Genomic DNA, 18172 nt, shown 5'->3' with positions numbered 1-18172 from the left:
CCCCAGGATCTGGGTTCAAGAAGGGAGAAGAGGGCAAGGATAGCTTGGGGGTGTGGAGAGACATGTACTTTACCTCCTAATCTGTGTGGGGAAACAGGAGGTAGGGCCATGTTTACTCTACCGTAGATGCCATAGTGATGGAAGTGTGGAAGAACTCTGCAGCTCCTTGCCACCCCTGATGCCACTTCCCCTTTCACAGAAGGTACATGGAGCAGAGTTACCTCAAAGTCTCTGTGCTGGTATAGTAGGGGCAGCAAGTGGTTGCATGGGGTGTGTCGAGTGTGGCTGGTGAAAGGACTGGAATTTTCCACTCTGACCTTTATGGGTCTTTTTGCTAGCTGACCATATTTAAGGGATGATGAGACATCTCACTGTGGTTGAAAAATGTGATGAACACATAACAATGCCAGCCAGCCGTGCCACTCAGCACTTTTTTTTTGCAGGAAGTAAACATGTCGGGGAAACACGGTTGTATGTCCCCATCCACAATGGATAGGGAAGTCAATTGTGCAAGTCAAACAGGGCTTGCTCCTTTCAAGTCAACTTTCTGAGTTCATGTATGCGCTTGTTGGCATCCGTCTTTCTTGGGAGGCAACGGAGGAGTGTGCCTTTTGGAGTGAAGTCAAACCATTGGAGAGTTACAGCATCAGTGTGGAGACTGATAGAGGAGAGACATGTTTTGTTGCAGCTGGGGCGTCTGGTTGTGCTGCTGCAGTTGCAACATGGCATTTCTTCTCTCTGCGTTCTTCCTAGCGGTCATTCCTCCTCTGGTCACTGCTGTGGGTGCATGACCTGGCTGTCTGTCTCCAGGTGCTGCAGTCGTCTGCAAGGGTTGATGTTCCCAGCCTTCATGTTTCATTTGCAGACACCTTTGTAATGCAGAATTGGTCTGCCAATGGGCCTGGGGCCAGCTTCCTTGTATGCACAAGATCATTATTAAAACAAAAAACACTTTGCTTCCTGCTTTACACTGGACTGGTGAAAACATGCCAGACTCTATGAGTGCAACCCATCTCTTCTGCTAAATTTTGCTTCATGGCTCCACCTAGGAATTCACAAGTGTTAATTGTCACCTGTTTTAAATTTTGTGTCTCTGGGTTATAATTTGAAATACCGGTATGCGGCTCCCTGCTACAATTGGATTGAAGAGTTATACAAACTTGCAGCATATGAATGACTTGCATGTAAACGCAGACTTGTCATGGAAAAATTCAGTGATATTTGGAATCCATTCTTACAAATACTGTAATAGGTTAAGATCTGGTGAAGTACAATAACAACCTTGTAAAATATACAGTCCCCCCCTTTATTTTCCCTTCTACACAGGTTCTGTTTCTCTTTTTCTTTCTCTCTCTTTTATTTACATATCGCCATGTTTAGTGCCCATATAATTATATACTTTTTGAACTTTCAATAAAGATGTTTAAAACAAAACAAAATAGAATAAAATAATTTTTATGAAATATGTAGCAGATTAATGTACATGCAAAATGCTAGAAGGAAACCTGTTGGTACTGGTTATGTAATAGTAAGAATATGAATAAAAATAGGGCTGGGGGAATCCCTTAGAGCAGGTAGATCTGCTGTTGGTCACACCACCCCTTGGCAGCTTTTGCTTAGAGTTAGAGATAACCTTGCAGAATCCTCTGCTACACCAAGAGTATTTAAGCCCACACCCAGGGAAAACTAGAAGGCAGGGATAGAACTGAATGTGCTGCATGTTTTGGACCATGTTGGGCCATGTGGTCGTGTTGCTGAGTCTCACTCTCAGCTTATGTTCCTTCTCTGTGCTCTCCTTCCAGTTCCTGTGCCTCAAGAACATCCGAACCTTCCTCGCTGCATGCTGTGAGAAGTTTGGTCTGCGCAAGAGCGACTTGTTCGAGGTCTTCGACTTGTTCGATGTCAGGGATTTTGCAAAGGTCAGATTGCTTCACCTGCCTTCTTCACAAAAATACAGTTTTCACAGGCGCTTTGTGATTGTCATCAGAGGTGTCAAGGTAGCCTCGGAATGTGACACAAATCTGTTTCATACATAAAATATGCAACTCAGAAATATAGCTTTGTAAAATAAGTATCACAGCCACAACAGCCAATAGTCTCCATGTGCAATACAGGTTAGCAAACTGATACATGTAAATATATAAATCAACTGTAACGTGACACATAAAATGTGCATGCTCTCTAAACAGATCACACGCTTGCACAGAAAAACTATGGATATGCAAGCTGCCCAAAACTCATGTTCTTTTTGTGGTTCTTCACCAAAATATTCCATGCCTCTTAAAACACCAAAATATTCCATGCAACTAAAAACACTTGATTGTACAGGAGTCCTGAGAAAATGCAGATGCCCCCATTTCCAAGCCAAGGCTCAGGGCCATCTTAACCGGTTCGGGCGCCCTGGCGCCATGGTGCATGGATCGCTCCGGCGCCCCCGCCCCGCTCCGTTTCTTCCCGCGGCTGGTGGGCGGGCGCAGCGCGCAGCATGGTTTCCGCGCAGCTTCGCCGTGCAGCGCCCCCCTGCCGACCCGGCGCCCTGGCGCCCTACGCCACCCAGCCTACCCCTAGAGCCGGCCCTGCCAAGGCCCACTTCCAACTGTAAAAAATCACTTAGGAGCTGGTGTGCAGTGCTCAGTGAGTGCAACTGGCAGGAAACAGCCAAAATAAAGGAAACATGCTATTTATCCGTATTTATCAATAATGATCGTTTGCCATACTTTGTGTTTTGGCTAACACATAAGTGATTTATATTAGGGAACATTTTTTCTTTGAGAATAAGCCCAAGTTCAGAGGTCATGACCGCTTCCTTGTTTGCAACAACACCAGCAGTCACATCTGCATTGGGTGAACTAGAGTTTCGACGTCACTTGAAGCTTTGACCTTGAGGCAGGGATGTCCTATAGGGGCAGAAGATGACAGGTGCTCTGTCTAATGCCTCAAGGGTGGGGCCAGAAGAGAAAGTGGGAGGTGGCATCACCCAGGTGTTGCGGGAATGAGTTTTAAGCACCTTTTTAAAAAAAGGGAACATGCATACATAAGAAAGAAGGAACTTGTGGTTTAAACCACTGCTTGATTCTTCCCTACAGTTGTGTCTACCAGACCTTCCAGGCAGGCAGATATTCTCATTTACTGTATCTGCTGCCCACATTTTATCATTCTAAGCAGCTTCACAATCTCCAGGGCAGCAAAATGTCTTGAGCCAGCCTCAGTGCAAAATCGCCCTGAGCGCAGCATTTCCTCTGAAGGAGGGAGCCATAGCTGCCAAGTTATCCCTTTTTTTAAGGGATTTTCCCTTATGCTGAATAGGCTTCCTCGCGAGAAAAGGGAAAACTTGGCAGCTATGGAGGGAGCTGCTGTATGAACACCAAAGCTTTGGGAGCTGCCTGACAGCATGTAAACAACATTCCCTGACCTCCCGCTCTCTGCTCAGTAGGCCAGAAAGCAAGCAGGCGCTTGCCCACAACAGGATATGAAATACAGCAGCCGAACCACGCAGGCGAGTTGCAGTGGGCATGTTCTAGAGGAGGAAGCCTGTAGCACGTGCAATCTTGCTGCAAAGGGTTTCCTTTAAGCCAAAGGTTTGTTTTAAAATGCTGGCGCAAGGTTTCCATTCTTAGCTAAGTGTTTGCCTGGCTGCAGAGAAAAGCATGGAAAGATTGGGTGAAATGAGTAGAAGGATCATAGAATGAGAAGTGTAGTGGGGGTATGATGGTCATCCAATTTAGATGTCCTAATGCAGCTTATCTTATGCCAGGGCCGCCCCTACGATGAGAAAGAGGGAAGCAGCTGCTTCAGGTGGCAGATGCTGAGGTAGGGGGAGCAGCCAGAGCTTGAGTGCCACTTGGCCTGCCCTGTACCAGCTGCACTACCGTGTTTCTCATATTATAAGACATGTCTCATATTTATTTTTTCCTCAAAAAAAAACACTATGGCTTATTTTCAAGGGATGTCCTATTTTTTTTCTTCTCCTCCTGCCGCGGCCGGCATTGCTGACATATCACTATGTCTTATTTTCGGGGTATGGCTTATATTCCTTGAATGCTTAAAAATCCTGCTATGGCTTATTTTATGGGTATGTCTTAAAATATGAGAAACAGGGTAGCTTGAGGCCCTCTCAAGTGCACTGGGAGACATTGTCCTTTCACCAGTATTGGAGTAAGAGGCAACTACCAGTCCCAGCTGGCTTCTGTGGACAAGATGGTGCCCTGGAGGAGGACGCCATTTTGTCCTTCACCTCAGGCCGCAAAATGTCTTGAGCCAGCCCTAGCTTCCACCTGGAACTCAATCCAAACTTGGTCTGCTCACGTACAAAATGAAGGAAGCAGGAAAAGGTCTAATTTTAACATTAAAAGGGACACATTGAGAAGGGGAGTGGGGAGAAAAATGCCTGAAGCAAGGCAAGGGAGAGTTCAGCATCCCTGAGCCACACAAACCTTTTTTTTGGTAAAATAAGAGAACAACAACTGTCAAACACAAAAGAAATTACTATGGGGTATGAAGGGGTCTTACTTCTCTACTAGCATGGCATCTGCAGATTGCTGGCCAACTGAATTTTTCTGAGTGGGGGAAAAAAACCAAATTGTCTCCTCCTTCAATGAGCTTGGGCTGGCATACATAGACCGCCCCAGCCTCATGTTTATCAATAGCCCTGTGAGGTAGGCCCAAAGTCATCTAAGGAGCTACATGGCCACGTAGGGGTTTGAACATGGATGCCCCCGTTCTAGTCTTAACAGATGTTTAGGGAAGTTTTAAACATTTGATGCTTTATCACATTACCATATTATTATTATTATTATTATTATTATTATTATTATTATTATTATTATTATTTTGTTGGGAGCCACCCAGAGTGGCTGGGGAAACCCAGCCATTTGGGTGGTGTATAAATAATGAGTTGTTGTTGTTGTTGTTGTTGTTGGGGAAACCCAGCCAGATGGGTGGTGTATAAATAATGAGTTGTTGTTGTTAGCACTTTAACCACTGCACCACACTGGTTGTTGTAGCCAGCCTACCTTCTGTTTTAAATGTGACTGGGGCAGTTCTGTGAGTAGACAAATTTGGCAGTCCCATCATGCCTAATCTGACCTACCGGTAAAACAGATTCCTTCTCAACCTTTTCCTGATTGCTTTTGACTGAGGAAGAAGTTTCTGTAAAAGAAGCCAGCAAGGTTCAACAGTTCTGGGTTCGACAGCAGGCAACTGAGACTCAGGTGCCCTGCTTACATCATCTCTTTTGATGCCCACTGTCTTAGCCAACTCCTTGGATCGCCCATGCTGCAAGTCTGGCCCTTTTCTTGCAGTTTTTCCAGAATCCTTGTCACAGCTGGATTTCAGCCCCACGGTTGCACCAACTTTTTAAGAGCAAGGGGCACTGTAGATCAGGCACCCCCGAACTTCGGCCCTCCAGATGTTTTGGACTACAATTCCCATCATCCCTGACCACTGGTCCTGTTAGCTAGGGATCATGGGAGTTGTAGGCCAAAACATCTGGAGGGCCGCAGTTTGGGGATGCCTGCTGTAGAGCCATAGATTCTGAAGAGGGGGCACCCATTACAGATACATGAAGTACCAAAATAATGAACTAATATAGGGATAACAATACAACCCAGCCAGAATCAAGCATTCTTAATATCTACCGTATATTAAGTATGTGTTTAACTTTCTCAAACAGTACTTAAAAAGTGCTTAATTTTGGTTGGATTGTGCCCCTTTATATAGGGATTTTCTTAAACATTTTAAGCATTCCACACACAGCAATTCTTTAAACAGCCCTGTAAGACTTGTCAATAGTGTTGGGACCTGAGGTTGGTAGCTTGCCCAGTGAATTCATGGCTGAGTCAGAGGTAAAATTTGAAGTGGGGAATTCCCTTCTCACACACTGAGTCACTGTGCTGCATCAGTTCTCAATAACAATCATGGAAACAACAGATGCCCAACATGCTTTTTAAAGTATCAAACCATTTTAATAAGTCATGGCTTCCCCCCCAAAGACGCCTGGAAACTGTAGCTTGTTAAGGGTGCTGAGTGTTGTTAGGAGACACCCTTATTTCCCCCCCACAGAGATACAGTTCTCAAAGTGGTTTAACAGTCAATCCCTCTCCCCAGGGAACAGTTTGCTATTATTCTGGAAATTATTATTTGAGGGGTGTCTGGAAATGGAGGAAATAGGCATTGCCCCTCATCTTCATAGTCTCTGAGTGTATTTATATGCATGTGGATTAGGGTTGCCATATTTTGAAGAGCAACAAAGAGGACACATTTGCCAACTTCTACTTTTACCTATGGATCTCTATGATGAATCTCACCGTGAAAAAGAGGACATGTCCTGGAAAGAGAGGACCTATGGCAACCCTGGCATTAAAGTAGCTCTTCCTTCCACCCCACCCCAAATACTGCAAGCATGACATCTCCTAAGTAGCCTTATCGGAATGCTTTCTGTTAAAATGGAACAATTGTACCTTAAGTAATTATAGTCGAGGTAACAGGAAAGGCTTAATTTATATGCAAGCATTCTGGAAACATAGACTAATTTCATCGGCGTTTATGCAAGATGTCACCTAAATAATGTTAACAGTACAATGTGATACATTACAGCAATTAACAATTAGATTGTGTTCTTCTTTTTAGTTATTTTCTACGTTGTAAAGGCTTTAGACGTACATCTAAAAAGAAATCTAAAACTGGACAACCAGCTAAGCCCAGGCTACTGAGTAAAGCTCTCTTCATCTTGGGCTATTTCCCCCATCTCCACTGACTTGCTCTGCATGCCCTGGCTGGGGGCTGGAGACTGGGGACTGGGATAGGGGCTGTCTCTGGGATAGACTTGAATTTCTGCTTAATTCATCAGGTTTTATTGTTTTGCTGCATGTTGTATTATTGGCTCTGCTTTTTTTACATTTCAACAAAAGCTGCCTTGGCTCTACAAAACATGGTGGAATAAAAATGTTTTAAAGTCAATAATCAAGTACCCATGGATTAAGTCCAGTGTTGCTGACCACACACCTTTCTTTCTTTCTTTCTTTCTTTCTCTCTCTCTCTCTTCTTCCACATACTGCAGGTGATTGACACCTTATCAATACTTTCGTGGACGCAGGTTGCTCAGAACAAAGGGTTTGTGTAAGTGCAGATGGCTTTCATGCGTGGCTCACGCGGATGTGGCATTTTGTGAAACTGTTGTATAACTAGGGGCTGCGCCTTTGCTCACACTACTTCCCTTCCCATCCCTGCTCACATTAACACCCCCCTGAGTTTCTCCTTCCCACCCCATGCAACTGCAAAGCTCATGTCACCTTACCAACCTAGTTTCGGAAGCCGCTTCTCTCTCTCTCTTGTATTCTGCAGTGCTGCTTTGCACCCTTGTTTTCACCTGTACCACATGTCCATGCAGTGGCATAGTAATGGGGGGGGGGGACGGGAGCACGCCGCCCCGGGCAGCAGGCTGGGCGAGGGGCAGCAGGCTGGACGGGGCTGACCACCTCCGACGGCCGATGCGGCCGCTGCCATCGAGGAGAAGCCCTGATGCAAGCGAGACTGCCTCACTCCGCGGCTTGCTTGCGGGGTTTGCCGCGTCGCATGCCTCCTGTGCGCACATGCGCCGTGCGTCATGAGGCGTGACACATTCGTGCAATGGACACCCCGCCCCCCGGCGGGGTGCCTTCGGGTTTGCCGCCCCGGGCAGCCAGGCGGCTAGCTACACCGCTGTGTCCATGCCTTCTTTTGTGCAACCCCCCTTCACACAGAAGCCACCCCCAGGGTATCCTCCTGCATCTTCCTCCTCCCACAAAGTGCAACTAGCAAGTCCAATGCTTAAGCCACCATCCCCTTCAGGCCCTTTCATGCCCCGGCTTTCCTCTTCAACCCCATACAATTGCTTCCTGCTTCTTTTTTTTCTGGCTAGTCTTGGGGCCCAGAAAGCCCTTGCTTTTTTTGTTTTGTTTGTTTTTTATTAAAGATTTTCTTGATTTACAGAAATATGCGCAATGTCTCTCATAACAGTTTCATTTGTTGAGACATTGGGGGGGTGCTTCCTGCTTTTCTCAACAATCCCTTTCACGCAGATCACCCCAATTTCCATGCCATCTCGAACAACAGCAGAAGTTTGAGTAGGTGTGGAGGAACATTGAGGTGAAAAGTGTGGTTTTTAACAATGGCAGAAGTTTCAGTAAATCAGGGGTGGAGGGACAATAAAGGTTGTTTTTTTCCTCCCTTCTCCTTTTTTAATTAAATATTTTCTTGATTTACAAAGATCTATGCAATGTCTCTCATGACATTTTTACAAATCAGTTTCATTTGTTGAGACATTGGGAAGAAAAGGGGGAAAGAGGTAGATGGGGGAGAGATGGGAGGGTTGTTTTATAAAAATATATAGTAAAAAGATGACCAACAAATTTTAACAAGTTGAAATCGCAGAAATGGGTATGACAGAAACTAACACCAAAAAGCCTAACATACACAGCCTGTCCCAACTTTATTCTTGTTACAGGCAAGCATTATTTTAATCTGCCACTTCCTCTCATCCCTTTCTTTATAAGAAAAAAAACTGCTCTCTTTCCCTTATGGGGTATCCCAGAGCCCATATAGAGTCCTTAAGTAGGTTCCCTATCAGAAGGAGAAAATAACAGAGGCCAACCAGAGAATATTGAGAAGCAAGGCAGCTAGATCTTTATTGAACTGTTGCAACAGGGTGCTCACTCACCACATGCAGGAGGCAGGAGGCACCCAGAACAATGGTGTGCAAGCCCTTATATAGACTTTTGGAGTTGCTCACCCTGTAGCCAGAGACCAGATGACAGATAAGTTAATCCAAAAGAAGGTCGGCGGTTCAAATCCCCGTGATGGGGTGAGCTCCCGTTGCTCGGTCCCAGCTCCTGCCAACCTAGCAGTTCGAAAGCACGTCAAAGTGCAAGTAGATAAATAGGTACCGCTCCGGCGGGAAGGTAAACGGCATTTCCGTGCACTGCTCTGGTTTTGCCAGAAACGGCTTAATCATGCTGGCCACATGACCCGGAAAAACTGTCTGTGGACAAACGTCGGCTCCCTCGGCCAGTAAAGCAAGATGAGGGCTGCAACTCCAGAGTCGTTTGCGACTGGACTTAACTGTTAGGGGTCCTTTACCTTTACCTTTTTACTTTGCCCACAATGTGTCGGCCGTAGATGACAGATAAGTTCATCCGAAAGAAGTTGCCAAGCAAGGGGGCTGCAGCATCTGAAATAAGCACCCTCCACTACCACTATAAATGCAATATCTATACTGTATAAAGGTATATACAGTACAATGGTATCTCTGGATACGAATGGGATTCACTCCGGAGCCCCATACGTATCCAGAGCAGTACTTACCCTGAAGCACCGAATCTGCGCATGCTCCCCGCGCAATTCTGCGCTTCTGCGCATGCACATGACGTCATTCGGTGAGTCTGCGCATGCGCGAATCGCAAAAACCGGAAGTAACCCATTCCATTACTTCCGGGTTCAGCGCGTACGTATCCCGTGTCGTATGCAACCTGAAGCATACGTAACGAGGTATGACTGTATATAGTTGCAGTTACTTGAGTAGCTTGTGGATATTACATTCTGATCTTTGTTATTTTACAGGCCGTTCCCTACAGAGGACAGCATCGCTGATGATGATATATACAGTGGCTTATCGGATCAGATTGAGTAAGGAGCAAGACCATTCTGGGAGGGGAGGGCTAAATCATTCATGCCAAACGTTGCTGCTTTTCCCTGGGCCTTGAAAGAATGCATGACATCAGAAAATGGTCAAGTGCATCTTTTTCCTATCACTGTACGCTGGCAGAACTTTCCCCTCCTGAATTCCTGCTGCTTCTACGATTGCTAAAGGCGCAGAAGTATTGATAGGAAAATGATCATCATTGTGCCAATAAGCTTCTCTCAGGAATACAGGTCTTTGAAAGTAACTGAGGGCGGTCTAGATAGCGATGAGGCGGACTCCCATGACCCATGGCAACTGAAGCCACATGGGTCTCATTCCAACAAAATCTACCTTCTCTTGTGTCAGGGGTGGGAGGGCTAAAGTTCTTTCTCTCTCCCTTTCCACCAGTGACACCATGGAGGAAGATGATGACCTCTATGATTGTGTGGAAAATGAGGAGGCAGAAGGAGATGACATCTACGAGGATCTGATGAGGTCAGAGCCAAGTGGCATCCCGGTAAGTAGCCAGGAAGTGGTGATCTATCCCTTCCTTGCAAGGCGCAATTACTGCTGCCGGCTCAACCCACCATCAGAAGAAAGTCATTGTGCAGTCCATCAAAAGAAAGACTTTGCATTGATTTATGTAGGTAGAAAATGTAAAGGACCCCTGGACAGTTAAGTCCAGTCGAATTCGACTATGGGGTGCCGTGCTCATCTCTGCTTTCAGGCTGATTTATCTATCAGATTTATCTATCAGACACAGGAAGCACTTTACCACCTGCAACTTGTTCATCTTCACAGCAGCCCTGTAGAGTAGTCCCTAGTAGGCATTTTAAAAAGATTAAATAAAAGCGAACGAGTCAGTGTTATTCCTGTCTTATTGATTTCTTATTGATTTATTAAATTTATCATCAAAAAATTGCTGGGCAGTTGACACCAAAACAACAAAACAATAACCCCCCGTTATAAAAACAAGGAGAAATCGCAGAAATGGGTATGACAGAAACTAACACCAAAAAGCCTAACATACACAGCCTGTCCCAACTTTATTCTTGCTACAGGCAAGCCTTATTTTAATCTGCCACTTCCTCTCATCCCTTTCTTTATAAGAAAAAAAAACTGCTCCTTTTCCCTTATGGGGTACCCAAGCGCCCATATAGAGTCCTATTGTACGTTCTCTACACAACCTTGATGGCAGAAAGTGAGGAGGAATTAAAGAACCTTTTAATGAGGGTGAAAGAGGAGAGCGCAAAATATGGTCTGAAGCTCAACATCAAAAAAACCAAGATCATGGCCACTGGTCCCATCACCTCCTGGCAAATAGAAGGGGAAGAAATGGAGGCAGTGAGAGATTTTACTTTCTTGGGCTCCTTGATCACTGCAGATGGTGACAGCAGTCACGAAATTAAAAGACGCCTGCTTCTTGGGAGAAAAGCAATGACAAACCTAGACAGCATCTTAAAAAGCAGATACATCACCTTGCCTACAAAGGTCCGTATAGTTAAAGCTATGGTTTTCCCAGTAGTGATGTATGGAAGTGAGAGCTGGACCATAAAGAAGGCTGATCGCCGAAGAATTGATGCTTTTGAATTATGGTGCTGGAGGAGACTCTTGAGAGTCCCATGGACTGCAATAAGATCAAACCTATCCATTCTGAAGGAAATCAGCCCTGAGTGCTCCCTGGAAGGACAGATCGTGAAGCTGAGGCTCCAATACTTTGGCCACCTCATGAGAAGAGAAGAATCCTTGGAAAAAACCCTGATATTGGGAAAGATTGAGGGCACTAGGAGAAGGGGACGACAGAGGACGAGATGGTTGGACAGTGTTCTCGAAGCTACGAACATGAGTTTGACCAAACTGCGGGAGGCAGTGCAAGATAGGAGTGCCTGGCGTGTTCTGGTCCATGGGGTCATGAAGAGTCGGATATGACTAAACGACTAAACAACAACAACCTGGATAGCCTGGCTATTATTTTGTGATGATAAATACTTAATTCCTGAGTCCAGGTCACAGGGTCGCCCTATTCATATCTTAAATGTGCCCTTGAGGCAGGATTTGTGAGCAAAGAGAAAATGGGGAGGTTTTTCCCATTTCCTCCCTCATTGTATAGAAACATTTGAGGTCAATTTGGGAGAGACAAAATGGTTTCAGGACTTTTTTCCCCTGTACTGTTTCAGACATGTGGTTTATATATTTATGCTTGGTACATTTATTTTATATCTTAGACTTTATAATTCTCATAACACCCCCCCCTTCCCACAGACATATTTAAAAGGCTGTAGAATATTAATCAGCCTAAGGTCTGGTTGAAGAGGAATGTTTTACCTGGCGCCTAAAAGTATATAATGAAGGCACCAGGTGAACCTCTCTTTTTAATGCTGGAACACCTGGCCCATTAACATAGTTAACATCATTAGGGCGGCCTAGTGAGTGATGCATTTGAACCAAAGTCCAGGGCCCAGGCTTAATCCACTGACCGACAGCAACTCATCTGATAACATGGTTCCCCACTGTGTCGTATGTTTTGCAGCAGCGGATGACTGAACTGGACAAGAGGAAATGTTGCCTTCAGGAGATCCAACAGACAGAGGAGAAATACACAAGCACACTAGAATCTATCCACCAGGTACTTATGCGACTTCCCCTTTCTCACAGCAGTTCAGGTGGCCAAATTTCTCTTTGCCCCACATTCAGGCCTTATTCGAGGCCACAGAAGCAGCACCTCCCTGTCTGGTTGTCTTCCTCTTTTTTGCTTTTTGCAACTCACCCGGCGATGTCGTCATGCTGCGAGTTTCCTCGCTCCTGCCGGCGGTTGTGGGTGACGTGGAGCAGGGCCAGAGAAACTCACACAGCCAGACGGCATCCAGTCCAGTGCCAGATTTATGTATAAGCTAAACAAGCTGTAGCTTAGGGCCCCACTCTCTTGGGGGGCCCCAAAAAAATTAAAGGGAAAAAACTGGATGTACATTTCCAAAATATAAGATAAAAAAACAAATAAAATAAAGCCTACATCCAGCAACAGTGTTTTGTGTTGTGTAGGCTCCTATGATGCAAGTAACGGGCCCCGCCTGCTAGCCGGCTCCCTAAAATATCACTGGTTTGCTCATTTCTATATATAGGGTGCCTACATTCTGCATGGACTGGTTCCATGGCAACATGTGCAAATGGCTTTAAATACCTATTAGGTCCATAAATTACCATACAGCATATATTCAACACAAAAAACAGTGACAATTTGGTGTTGACAAATGGCTGGACATATAAACCTTCAGTAGCTTAGGGCCTCAACAAACTTCTATCCGGCCCTGGTCAGGGCACAAACTGAGTTGCACCCATGATTATGGGAGTTGGAGGGAGACGTTAAAATGGGCCTGAAGTTTTTGGCGGCAGCCGCTCACTGTGTCTTTATTACCGGTACTTAGTTCTACCCTTTGTTTATAGCAACAAAGAAGGGGGAGCGTGGCCCAAAGCCTGATCCTCAGAAGGATCCCTCCCCACTGTGGCTTCTTCCTCTGCTCACAGCATGTATAATACTAAACTGGACATGCAGAAATTTCACCCCAGTACTGGTATTCATTACCCCATCAGCCAATGTGCATCTTTCCACCTTGAATTGTGCTTGTTACTGGTTGTGTTCTTTCCAGCATTTCATGAAACCTCTGCAGCTGTTTCTGCAACCACAGGACCTGGAGAATATTTTTATTAACATTGAGGTAAGAATCCAATCTTTCAGGCACATTGCTTTTTTAAGTAACCCTCCTCTGCCAGCTGCTGTAAATATATTAAGTGTCCCACATTACTGTTGTCCATTGCAAAGTGCTAAAATTACCGTATTAGCCTGAATATAAGCCTCACTTTCCCCCCAAATTCTGACCGTGAAAAGTTAAAGTGCGGCTTAAATTCTTGACCTTACAAATACTGGCTTTTACGATATCGCTGCTGAAATAGACATACGGTAAAACAGAACGGGTGTGAGTGCCTGAGGAATTTTAAGGAAGCGGCTTATATTCGGGTATTGTCTCTCTTTTTTCCCCTTGAATTTTAAAGGTGCGACTTATATCTGGGTGCGGCTTATATTCGGGCCAATACGGTAGGTTGGTTTAACACAGCAACCAGTTTGTGACCGAAGCCTTGGTGGCTTTTGGTAGCTATGCTGCCAAAGTCATAATTCCCTGGCTCAGAATGTGAACCTGTGTGACTTATGTGAGGTCTGGGTCTGGGACACCATAGTTCTTCTCGGGCTCAGATTGTAATCTGTGCCAGGAAAAAAAACAAGTTTCTTAATTCCCTCCTAACTCCCCAGACACTTGCCCTTCCCATCACTGCTCTTAACCACATTTACCTTTTGCCCCATGCTTCCTAGGCACAGGTCCATGCTTTAAAGTGCTGTGTCTGGGTGCTTCCTCCTCCCCCCTTCCTCTTTTTTGCCCTGGTTCTTTCCCCACACAAAAAATGTTCCTAATTCTGAATTGGAACAAAAGGCAATTTGGGTTTTTTGTTTCCTGCTCGGCAGGGGGTTGGACTGGATGGCCCTTGTGGTCTCTTCCAACTCTATGATTCTATGGGTTTTCAGAGGATGGACGTTTGTTTGCAGTAAAGAGCTGGTTTTCGTGGGGAAAGTGCTGGGGGGGGGAAAGAAATAGTGCTTAGACACAGTGCTTTAAAGCACAGGCCTGTGCCTAGAAATATGACAAGAAAGGAAGTCTAGATGAGCCCATGGTTACCTAGAAGTGGATATATCTTTCTCTTTTCATCCTATGTAATTTTTGCATGTTTTTACTCCTAGTTCCATTCATTCACACATAAGGAGAGCGGGTGGCGCTGTGGTCTAAACCACTAAGCCTCTTGGGCTTGCCAGTCGGAAGGTCGGCAGTTCGAATCCGTGAGCTCCCGTTGCTCTGTCCCAGCTCCTGCCAACCTAACAGTTTGAAAGCACACCAGTGCAAGTGGATAAATAGGTAGCGCTGTGGCAGGAACGTAAATGGCGTTTCTGTGTGCTCTGGTTTCCGTCACGGTGTTCCGTTGCGCCAAAAGCAGTTTAGTCATGCTGGCCACATGACCCGGAAAGCTGTCTGTAGACAAACACCGACTCCCTTGGCCTGAAGCAAAATAAGTGCCACACCCCATAATGTCAAGGTTCAGGGAATCCTATCCCTCCCCTGGGGGCAGCCAAAAAAGCAGATAAGCAAAAAGAGTTCTTACCACACAATTTAATAGGGACCCAGGTGGCGCTGTGGGTTAAACCACAGAGTCTAGGGCTTGGTGATAAGAAGGTCGGCGGTTCGAATCCCTGCAACGGGGTGAGCTCCCGTTGCTCGGTCCCAGCTCCTGCCCACCTAGCAGTTCGAAAGCACATCAAAGTGCAAGTAGATAAATAGGAACCGCTCCGGTGGGAAGGTAAACGGCATTTCCGTGCGCTGCTCTGGTTCGCCAGAAGCAGCTTTGTCATGCTGGCCACATGACCCGGAAGCTGTCTGTGGACAAACGCCGGCTCCCTCAACCTATAGAGCGAGATGAGCGCCGCAACCCCAGTCAGACATGACTGGACCTGATGGTCAGGGGCCCCTTTACCCTTTACCACACAATTTATTTAGTATTCACAGAGAGAGACAAAGGAATGTAGTCCCTATTCAATAATGACAGTGCTCCAAGTAAAGCCCAACCCCCTCAATCTCTTTTATCCTCTGTCATCCTTGCACTAGATGATCTGGGCTTTCTGCCTCTGAGCTTTCTGTTCTACTACTCTCCTAGTCCTGGGAGAGAGGGGTTCAGGAAGGTTGTCCAAAGACACCGAGTCTTTCAGCTGTCTCTCTCCTAGTGTTTCTTCTACCTGCTGTTCCTCTCCCAATATTTCCCAGCTTTCCCCCTCTGCAGTCTCTGAACTATGCCCTTCTGCAAACCACTGTTCTAAATCTATACTGTCCTCCTGTTCTCGGGAAGGTTCAGGAGAAGGGGCACGCAGTCCCCACCATTCCTCCTCAGTCCAGCCCGACACATAGTCACCTTTGACTGGACTTAACCATACCTTTCACCTTACCATTCCCACATAACTTTGTACTTTTAAATCAAAATTCTTAGGTAGTTCTGTATTTTAATATGCATATTTTCTCTTGAAATATCTATTTAAATGAAGGTGGGTGTTATAAATTTGCTGAGCACTGTGTAATAACATTTAGAGGAGCATAATGTCTGTGGGATAGCTAAGTTCTGATCCAAAGCTTCTGAAAGGTCCATGTCAGGACATTTCACAGAAGATTTTGCAAAGATCTAATTCAGTCCGGCAGTGGTGGCTGCTATGGTGCTGGGAGACAGACTCCAGTATTTTTAGAAGTGCTAAGGTAGGAACACGTAATCTGAGACAGGACCCCTTACGTATCGCAGAGGATACTTCAATGCAGTTTCTAGATATATAGTGAATATTTTAGTTCCACCGCACATGCATTCTAATAGCACATCTGCTTGCACAAAGATTTGTCATCACGAATATTCTGGGACAAGAGATCATTCAAATAAAGCACAGGATGACACTAAAGAAGGTGCTTTAACCAACCACAAAAAAAAGAGAACAGTAAAGTTTTTAAAATCAATTTCAATAAGGTGCTCTTATAAACACACACATCCCGCTAATTAAAGAAACAAAGTAAAATCGTTTTGTGACTGGAGAGTAGCCCATTTCACTTTGAACCACTGCAGCCCCTCTCCCACTTCTACCTTGTTTGCCAGACTCGTGCAAATGCATTGGTTTTCCTGAAACACTCTGGAACTGGAAAAAAACCCACCTAACCGTGATGGCAGTGTGCAACTAAAAGCATGAATATTTGTGAAGAGTCCTACTTTACTGTAAGCCAGGTAGCCTCAGGACAGATGGTTTTATTTTATTTTATTTTCAAATAATATTTATTGATTTTCAAACATTTCAAAAATCACAAAAGCAAAAGCAAAAGCAAAAAAACAAAACAAAACATATCAATTCTTACATTAACTTGACACTGTGGACTTCCTCGATTCCCCCCACACTGGGTCCATTTTTAAATCTAAATTAAGCAATTTCCATTTATCATCTTAAATCATTCTAACGTAATTTTTCCATTATCTCACAACCAATTTTAATCTACAAAAACAGCAACTATCCTCAACCTAAAATTCATTAATTAATCCAAATCTAAATTTAATTTCCCATCCATCTCTATTTCTTCCCTTAGCCTCACAATTTATACCCCAAAAAATTTCCATACATTCAAATATTATTTCTTCTATCATAATAACCTTTAACCACTTATTATCTAATTCTACCCCCCTTCCCCTGGACTCCGGATCTCCCAGATGCATCAGCCAGCTCCATAAATCATTCCAGTTTCGGACCATCTTAATCAATCAGAAAATAACCCATTGATACTCCTCACCCCACTCCCACTCTTTCGCCACCTATCCACCACTGTCCATTCTTTGTCCCCTGCTGCCCCCTCCCCAATTCTCTAACTGTAGCACAGTACCATTCAGCTATGTTTCCACTTTCCAGCCCTATCTCAATTTTTATTCCACTTAAGCTCTGGTCCCAGTATGGATCCTGCCCTCCCTCTCTCACTTGGGAGGACATTATTCCATGCTGGTTCTTCTTCGAGGACTCCTTGAATCAAACCTGAGTCTTGTTCCCCCTCTCCTACTGGGGGAAGAATGTTCCATACACCTCCCTCCTCTTTTTTAAGTTCAATTATATTGTCCAGGACTGATGGATCTTCCTCCTCTTCTTTAGGGTCAATTACATTGTCCCCGGCTGGTGCTTCTTCGTCTTGCTTCTCTTCATTCTCTATTGGAATTAATCCATTTTCACTTTCCACACAGTTCAGGACAGGTGGTTTATTTCACTGCAGTCATCTCCATCTTGCAAGGCTACATATTTGAGTTCACTTGTGGCCTAGACTTCCTTCCTCTGCTAGGCCCTCTGTAATATTTCATGCAAAAGGGTATGTGCATATATATGTCTTCTCCAGCCAGAATGACTCACTTGTAAAGTTAAGTCACTCATTCCAGCAAAAGTTTTTCTGCTTGATCATCATTTCTGAATGCAGTAGAGGCTGAAGCTGTGCTGTCAGGATCCCACCCAAGTCACAGTTGCCTCTGGTTTATCCTTCCTCAGCTAACAGTTTTCCCCAGCCTTCTCTACAGAGGCACAACCAGGCATGCATGAGGTAGCAAATACCTGATAGCTTGGTTCCAGTCTGTTGATGACACAGGGTTTGGGGGGACTGCATAGCCTAGGGGACAAGCAGAGTTTTGTTTTGTTTTGGCTTTTAAAAACACCTCCATCTCCAGACCCAGTCTGTTTCTCTGACAGTAAATGTCGGCCCTGCATGTAAAGACGCGAGTGAGGGCAGCATGGGAATAGTTCAGAATTTGTTTTAATCTTTCTAACGTTTTGAATCTTCAGGGGTTTAATCTTTCAAGAGTTATTTCTGGTATTATGTTTTAAGATGAACATAGTTTTGAAAATATAAACAAGAAGCTAAAATAGGATTT

At 44.9% G+C, this 18172-nt stretch overlaps 1 protein-coding gene across 2 annotated transcripts in view; it reads left to right on the top strand.

Annotated features, from left to right (window-relative positions):
- Positions 1-18172, top strand: part of VAV1 (vav guanine nucleotide exchange factor 1) — a 78263-nt gene that overhangs the window by 27108 nt on the left and 32983 nt on the right. For both annotated transcript variants that reach the window (XM_035141112.2, XM_035141111.2), the window contains exons 2-7: positions 1803-1919; positions 7058-7116; positions 9595-9660; positions 10064-10172; positions 12186-12281; positions 13300-13368. In XM_035141112.2, the coding sequence (XP_034997003.1) occupies positions 1803-1919; positions 7058-7116; positions 9595-9660; positions 10064-10172; positions 12186-12281; positions 13300-13368 (516 nt within the window). The remainder of the gene's footprint in view (positions 1-1802; positions 1920-7057; positions 7117-9594; positions 9661-10063; positions 10173-12185; positions 12282-13299; positions 13369-18172) is intronic.

Source organism: Zootoca vivipara, chromosome 16 (assembly GCF_963506605.1).
Source record: "Zootoca vivipara chromosome 16, rZooViv1.1, whole genome shotgun sequence".
Lineage (NCBI taxonomy): Eukaryota > Metazoa > Chordata > Lepidosauria > Squamata > Lacertidae > Zootoca > Zootoca vivipara.
The sequence above is the reverse complement of the archived record's forward strand: the minus strand, read 5'-3'. Positions and strand labels throughout refer to the sequence as shown.